This window comes from Coffea arabica, chromosome 3c (assembly GCF_036785885.1).
Source record: "Coffea arabica cultivar ET-39 chromosome 3c, Coffea Arabica ET-39 HiFi, whole genome shotgun sequence".
Taxonomy (NCBI): Eukaryota; Viridiplantae; Streptophyta; class Magnoliopsida; order Gentianales; family Rubiaceae; genus Coffea; species Coffea arabica.
The window spans coordinates 36,724,441-36,732,899 of record NC_092314.1 but is presented as its reverse complement, the minus strand read 5'-3'; the positions used below and the strand labels follow the sequence as shown (position 1 = coordinate 36,732,899).

Genomic DNA, 8,459 nt, shown 5'->3' with positions numbered 1-8,459 from the left:
GATTCGTGAGAAGATCATCGGTTTATTATCCTGTGCTTGTGTTGGAATTCTCTATAGAACTCAAGAGCGAGTTCTTGTTAAGTGAGAGAGTCTGATACGGTTCAAGGAATCTTTGATTCTTTAATCCATCATTCCGTATCAATGGGGCTGCCTAGAAAGTTGATTAGCTAGATTGAATAATTGGGTAGTCTTAATATCTTTAATAGTAGTTTTTATTAGTTTCTTATTAATTTTATGAATAAAGATTGTAATTGTGTGACGAAAAAAAAAATATCATGAATAAAATTGATTTAAGCCGAGTCGAGTACCCAACATAGAACCCCTCATAAGGCCTGACATAGAGCCAAACATTGCCAAACATCATCCTAGGCAAACAACGTAGTTTTGTTTGTTTAGGGTTTTACATATGTTTTTGTATTCTTTTAGAGTTGGACTCATTATAGCCTATGGATATCAATGAAACTTTGATTAGTTATTCCAATTATTGAAACTTTTCTCTGGTTATCATTGGATATCTTATTCGTGTTTAGAGGTTTGAACATGATTCAACCATTTGTTCTTCTATGGATTTAGTTCATGAAACGAATCCAAAATTTACGCTTTCACTACTGCATCATTTAGATTGTAATTGAATTAAATTGGCTCTAAAGTTTTACTTCTAATGTTTGAAATACATGCAACCTCGTGCTTCTGCAAGGCGTTACAAACTGTTAGGAAATTGGCTTAATTTCTTTTAGGTAAAAATTCCTGTTTTTGTGGAAGTAACTAGTTTCCTAATTGGATTTAGTTACTTGAAGTAGTAGTCAAGTAAATTCCTATTTAGCGAGATACTATTTTCTACTGTATATGAGTTTAGGAAATAGTATTAGTTTCCAACTGTTATTTGGTCTTTTTTGGCAGTAATATCCCCTATAAATAGGTGGGTTGGCATACTACAAAGATACACAAGAAAGGAGTGAGAGAGTTCTTAGTGGGTGAGAGGCTTATACAAGAGTTGGGGTTTGGGAATCAAGTTGTAATCTTATGGTGTTTTTCTCTCATAGTAAGAACAAGTTTTTCTCTCCGTGGATGTAGGCTTGGTGATTAAGCCGAACCACGTTAATTCTTGTGTGTTGTTCATCGTTCGTGTTAGATATTGTTTTCTATTAAATTGTTGGTCTTTTCTTTTTCAAATAATTGGCCTGATATCCCAACACAAACTAAGTTTATAACAATAGTGAAATACTGTTCCAAATATGATAAGAACAACTGTGTGGGTTTTGCAAGTGTAGGAAAACTCATGTCCGAATCACTGGCTTTGCGCCAGTGGCCCGTTCTTGCACTAAATGGGGAACCATAGCGCTTCTCTGTGTGCAAAAAATCTTGAAGTGTACACTGCACAGAAGTGCATTAAACTGATCTGGACGTGGATTTTCTCTTTCCGGCCTCCACGTGACTTAGTTGGGCTTTTCCTTCGCTTTTAGCATAGATGTGTTCTGTCTTGTTTCACAAACAACAAAAAGGGGAAAAATAAAAACAGGAAATGCCATGTTTGAATAATTTTGGTAAATTCATATGAATCCATATTAGCAATTCCTATCACACTGTAATAAGCCCCACAGGTTGATGTAGAATTATACGTAGTAAGGAGTTTAAGTTATGAATAACCAAGGGAGAGAGATTGTTGGATGGTACAGAAACGGAGTATAAGTGAGAAGTCTCAAATTCGAGTCTTACCACTTACACTAAAAAAACAAGTTATGAATAACCAAAAAATAGTGAATTAGGGAAAATTTTTTAAAGTAGAATTATACGTAGTAAGGAGATTTAAGTTATGAATAACCAAGGGAGAGATATGGTTGGATGGTTTGGGGGACAGAGTGTGAGTGAGAGATCTCAGATTCGAGTCCTTCCATTTACACTAAAAAAAAATTTATGAATAACAAAAAAATAGTGAATTAGGGAATTTTTTTTAAACATATATGTGGTATAAATTTGGTATAATTGTTTCAAAAAAAATTATGGTACATAATTGACTAACTACTAATAAAAATTCAAAAAAATTATAATTCTCCAATATAGCACAATTTTATTCTACATAAATTGACACATTGCATGATTTTAAATATAAATTTGGAATGGAAAGGCTTTTGAGCATGAGTTAGGTGATTATGATGGTTGAGTGCATAAAGAGTAAGTATAGACTTTAGAAATTGGAAATCTTGAGTTCAATTCTCCTTCTCCGGCCCCTACTTCTTCAATTTTATCCTTCATGTACTAAATTTAAGCAACAAAAAAAAAAAAATGCATAAGAGGTTCGTGAAATGTTGAATTATTCATTAGTAAGTTAAAGTACCCTTTGGTCTATTTGGGGTTGCCTCCCCACGTTTTGTTGAATGTTTTCATTGGTAGGTTAAAGTACCTTTTGGTCTACTTGGGGTTGCTCCCCACGTTTTTGTTGGAGGTTAAAAGGGTCCGATCCATTCCCCTTTATACCAGAAAGAAGAAGAAGAAAAAAATAGAGTACCTTTTGGTCTCACCTATCCACAACAAATAGATCTTTTGCGGTCAGTCCTAAGTGTTTCTTTTAGGATGAAGGATGGATCTTTAGTCTCTTTTGTCCTACGTCATGCATAAGAATAACCTGGTATAGGTAGGCTTTGTTTATTTGCTAAATGGATGGAGACTTTAGACGTATACAGCCAATTCGGAAATGGGTTTCTTCAGTTTTAGTTCTATACAATTGTATAAACTGATATAAATATGAATTATAATTGAATTGATGTAAAACTCGCTATTATATAAAAAATATGGGATAATTTCAGAAACCTCCCCTGAGATTTCTGAAAATTTCACGGAGCTCCTCTAAGATTTGAAAAATTACACTTACCTCCCTCGATTTGATAATTTTAGTAACAAAATCTTAAAATAATATTGACTTGGATAATTTTTAAATGAATACCCAAAAATGCCCTTGTGGAATGAGTTTTAATTTATTTTCCTATACAATTATAAGATTATTTAGTATAATTATAAGGAAGAGGTGCCAATTTTTTCATGTCCATGTCTACTATTTGATAAACAACCATAATAATAATTTTATTACTATGATATGATATTTTTGATGGTATTTATTATGGATTTAGATTTATAAGATAGAAAAGAAAATGTTGAAATAATTCATTTAGAGTTTATAAATTTTTGGAGTGGTAGGATTATTATAATTTAGTAGTGCTTTTGGGCCATTTCTTTTTTATTTATTATTAATTTTAATACCAAAAAATAGAAAACAAAGATAAGCAAAAATATTGGATTACATATAAAATTAACTTGTCAACAAAATCACTAGTTCGACATTTAGTTATAATAGAAACCTAAAGGCAATAGTGGTAGTTTTACAGTTTTATTGGTGAAAAATTTTAAAAAAGGAATAAGAAGGATAAAGAATGAAAAAATAATTTTAAAACTCGTTCTAAATATAAGCATACCAAATAAGAGATTTCATTAAAATATTTAAGGTTAAAATAATTATTTTAAATGATAAGGGAGGTATGTGTAATTTTTCAAACCTTAGGAGAGTTCAGTGAAATTGTCAGAAACCTCCTCTGAGGTTTCTGAAATTATCCCAAAAAGGTAAATTAATTTATATCAAAATTGTGCCATTTTCACAACCAGACGAAATTGTACAAAATCTCAAATGGAAAAGGCCTAGATCCTACCAACTTCCTACCCTTCCTAGAAAGTCACTGCAGGATCGCAATACAGGGTTGGCGGTCGGGTTGGCGGTCAATATCGACGTGCACAATAAGAAAAAACTTGGAAGACATATTTCTGTATTAGTGGGGAAAGGGCACCCGGCGTTGTGGATACAGTGGACAATCTTTCATACGTTGGTGGCCATAATTTCCTACCAATACAAGTATTAGAAAGTCATAGAATTTCGGTCCAACTCCAGAATAATGGTAATGAAGACTTCTTTCCTCCCGTTTAAAGTGTCCTACTTTCTATTTTAAAATATTCTAAAATATTTGTTCTGTTAAAAAAATTAAAATATTTTCTAGTTTCTTTTTTCAATATAATCCATCATTCTAATCATAAGTATGTTACTATTTAAATTCAAATTTTGAATTTGTGGAGGTAAAAGTGAAAAAAGAAGCACAAATATTATAGTAAGTCACTATTCTTAAAAAGTTGAATTCCTGAAATATGACCAAATAATTGGGACAGAGGAAGTATTATATTTCTGTTACAAATTTTAAACAGTTACTTAATATGTTATATCCCTATTACAAAATTTTTACACGTTCATAAAGAGTGGCTTATTAGTAATTCAATCGATATATAGCTTTTTTTCAAAGCTCGACCCATTTCTTAGATAACTCAAGACAGAAAAGTAACTGATGAAGACAAGGTAAATTGTCTTTGAGTTCAAGATTGATGTTGTGCAGAATATTCTATTCGAAGTTTTTTCATCCAAAACTTTCAAGAATTACCAGCGGAGGAGACAAATTTGTCAACAAGATCATAAAGATCGTCTTATTTAACTATCCTATAGAAGTTTAGCAACTAAAAGTTAAAGTCCAACAAATTCATTTTCTTTTTTCCCCTAATAACAATATGCATACGTATGGCCAACAAATTCACCGGAGTGTCTAGAAATGCCCCCATCTGCAGCCTATCTTTTTGTAATTTTCCCTTTTATATGGTAAGAATTTAGTCAAAAAAGTCTACCTCCGCAATTTCTTTTGATTATTTTCATTGCCTATCAAGGAAGCTTTGGTTAAGTCATCAAAATCGCCTGCTAACTCAAGTTCTGGTTCTTCCTAAAGGACAAAGATTAAACCGGATGTCATCTTTCTACCTTGCTTCCGGCATAGAATTAGGTTGTAATGGATTTAAAAAAAAGTTTTTGGCATCTGAGATTGCTGACAAATCCCAACAGGCATAATCAAATAATTCCACCAACCATATCCAGTGCCAAGGCATCGGCACACCAGAATGGTATGAGGTTAATTAGTTTTGACTGCTTCGGTCAACGTATATGAACCAGAATGGATGACCATGACACAAAGATGGAATATGACTAAACATTATAATACCGGTTTTCACCGGGAGACCTTGAAAGTTTCACTCTATTAATACAGCCCCCAACTTCTCAAACCATCGTCCATCAAAGCATCTTTGTACGCAACAATCAGGCTTAAATTAATCTCTTCTTTTTCTGGTCAATTTTTCCCTTCAAATTCTCTAAGATATCATGGGTGTTATCACTTACGATCATGAGGTTATCACCTCAATCCCACCAGCAAAGCTTTTCAAGACTTTCATCGTTGATTTTGACAACCTCATTCCTAATATCTTGCCTCAGGCCTTCAAGAGTGTCGAAATCCTCCAGGGTGATGGTGGAGCTGGAACCATCAAACTCACCCATTTTGGCGAAGGTCAGTACCTTCCTGGTCTAGCCATCATTATCTAAATGCACGCGTCTTACTAATATGAATAGTATCAATTTTTAATGCATTATCATATATATTTAGATCCAGGAAATTCTTAAGTGCCAAAAAAGTTGAATCTCGAATATGTTCAAAGCCAATGAGAGACGCCGAATAATTACCCAAAGCGGAAGATGGGGAAATTTTGCAAATTTTGAAGTAGAAGAAATAAGGGGGGATGGATGGTGGGGCTAGTTACGGGATGGGGGAGTAGTGAGATGCAGGGAAGTTGGCGATTTGTGGGAATGAATTGAGCTGTTTGTTTGATCATCTGAGTCCCCTAGGCATGTTGAATGGATGGGGAGAGAAGAAAGAAATGGCTTTTTTAAAGCTGTGGAGTTATAGAAAATATGGTGACTTATACAGAGTGGAAATGGGAAGGAGGCAGCTGCGGCGGAGAGGCCTTGGCAAGGGATGACAGAGGACAAAATAAGAGGGAGAGAAACTAACAGCAGGGGATGGTTGTGGCAGAGAGTCGGGAAGGAGGTGGAGGTTGGAGGACATGGCAAAATATTATGGGTCTTTTTTGTAATTAACATAATTAATAAATTTCTTTTGAAATATTAGAAAACGGGGATGACTGTTGTTTGTGAGTTGAACATCTGCCGCCCTGCTATGACCTTATTTTTTTTGTAATTTTCTTTTAGTATGGATGTAAGAATAGAAAGGAAGTAGGGTGATTAGAACATGGTAACTCTAGGAACAGAATTAGAGTTTTAATTTGAGAAAATGAAATACATGTACATATAAACTTTGGAATCAAAATTAAATTTTTTAGAAAGTTTTTGGAGAGAGAGGCAAATAATTTAAAATACATAGAAAATTTTTTATATACTTAAAATTTTAGAGGGAGAAAATATAAATATCTAGAACTTAAGGGGGGCCGGGGCCGCCGGGCCCGCTGTGCTCCGTTAGTTCTGGGATTCCTAAAACCTATAATTTTTGTCCCCTTTCCTTTTGGCCTAGCATTGCAAAAAGATGCAATTGGTAACAAAATTTTATATATGCAGGTAGCCAGTACAAGAGCATGAAGACCCATGTTGATGAGCTTGACGAGGAGAATTTTGTCGTCAAATTTACCATTATTGAAGGAGATGTTTTGGAGGATGTGATTGAGAAAATTACTTTCGTGATTAAAATCCTACCCTCTGCTGACGGAGGATCCATTACCATAACCAGCAGCACATACTACACCAAGGGTGACGCCAAGATAAACGAAGAGGATATCATGTCTCGTAAAGACAAGGCTGCTGGAGTCTTCAAGGCTCTTGAGGCTTACTTCGATGACAACCCTGATGATTACTAAGTCTTTTTCATCAATTTCTGCACAAAGAAGAATAAGTCTAGTATGTGCGTCTTTAACGTGCCTGATTTTGAAACTTCAAAAATGCGATTTTTTGCTATGTCTTTTCTCTCTGGGGTATGCATCTTTCCAAGGCAATTAAATTAGTGCCTTCGGTTTCTTAGTAAATGCTACTTAAGTTTTGACTATCATGTTGCCTATTTTGTACCGTTTGGATTTGCAAAACAATACAGCAATATTTTTCAGCACCGCATTGAGTTATGTGCCAGGCGTATGATCAGTTCAACATTCTTTGCTGGCGGCAATGTCAGTACTTCCCCAAAAAGGCGGGCAGTGAGGTATCAACTTGATCAATCCCAAGTAATTCGAGAAGCTCCCTCGTGGATTAATTCAAGTCCAAAAATGAAATTCAATTATTTGACAACCTCAAATACAAAAAAGGTCCATCCAACTAACAAGAAAGGCATTCCTAAATTCTTCACTTGGATAGGGATATACAGTCAATGGATAATGATAGAATGAAAATAGAGGCTCTCTCAACGAAATTAACGTTGATCTATTCAAATCCAGATAACGCGTATGCTATGAAACAAGTCTGACTTTCGTTCCTGTTGGCTATAGGATTATCCTACTTATGTTGTTGAACATGAAATCTAGCGTGTTCCGTTTCTCGTGTCCCTTAATATTGATAAACAAATAAATATGGTAGTAATTTGAGCAAATATTTAAGAAACATATGTAAATAAATAGTAAGTATGATACTAATTCACATGCATCTTTCATAGTATGACGTGCAAGTTAGAATAGACTTTTAAAACTATTAAGGTTTTGAAACCCAGCTTGCTCATGGATCTAAAAAAGTTATTAAGTTTAGGGTCAGTGGTTCAATTGTTGAGGCAATCGTTATTGACTTGTGATATAACAATTATTTAAAAATATTAAATATATAAAATACATATCCAAACTATGAAAAAGATAAAAAAAAAAAAAGAATTTCCAAAGAGAAGAATATGCTAACAATTCAAAATGCACCGTATAAGTAACTTGTTGAAAAGAAAGAGTAGAAAAGGAAACTATATGTGAGGAATCAATGCATGCTTTATTGAGCGAATTTGAGATCGTAATTGGTTGTCGTTTAATGCTAATTATCGCTTGATGACGAGATTTGACTAAATTTGAAGTTGTTGGCCTTAATTGTTACATTAAGAGTAATAAACCGGCTGGTTCATCTAAAATCATTTTAATTCAACAATTTAATGGTTGAACCGGCGGGTTGAGCTAGGATAGGGTGGTTTTCTTTCATTTTAGGTTTGAGGACTTGACTGGACCACACGACAGGTCAGTCAACCATTTAACTAGCTCGACCCTCAGTCTGATCCATGCTTAAAGTCATGTTTAGTACAATACGGCTTCTATCATGTCTTGAAATTTCAAAGCATATTTTTTCTACCAGTTCATGTTATATTATAAGAACTAGTTATGATGGCCTACTTAGCGAAGTGTTAAGCATGTTAATAGGTAAGGAATAGATTGACTCAGTAAGATATATCAATACTAATCTCAGATTCAAACCCTCGTGAGTTTGAAAAATAAATGAGCATCCCGATAACCAAAGGGTACGGTATAATTAATATTCCACTAAAATCAAATTAAAAAACAATAGAAACATATGGAATTCAGAGATA

At 34.0% G+C, this 8,459-nt stretch overlaps 1 protein-coding gene across 1 annotated transcript; it reads left to right on the top strand.

Annotated features, from left to right (window-relative positions):
* The first annotated feature begins 5,046 nt into the window (after positions 1–5,046).
* On the top strand, positions 5,047–7,022 carry LOC140037703 (major allergen Pru ar 1-like). Its single transcript, XM_072082667.1, has 2 exons — positions 5,047–5,420; positions 6,482–7,022. The coding sequence occupies exons 1-2, from the start codon at positions 5,237–5,239 to the stop codon at positions 6,775–6,777; spliced, it is 480 nt and encodes a 159-aa protein (XP_071938768.1). The 5' UTR covers positions 5,047–5,236; the 3' UTR covers positions 6,778–7,022.
* The last annotated feature ends 1,437 nt before the right edge of the window (positions 7,023–8,459 follow it).

Coding starts and splice junctions, on each gene's coding strand:
- LOC140037703 (XM_072082667.1), top strand. CDS start 5,237: ATGGGTGTTATCACTTACGATCATGAGGTTATCACCTCAATCCCACCA. Junction 5,421..6,481: donor ACTCACCCATTTTGGCGAAG/GTCAGTACCTTC, acceptor TTATATATGCAG/GTAGCCAGTACAAGAGCATG.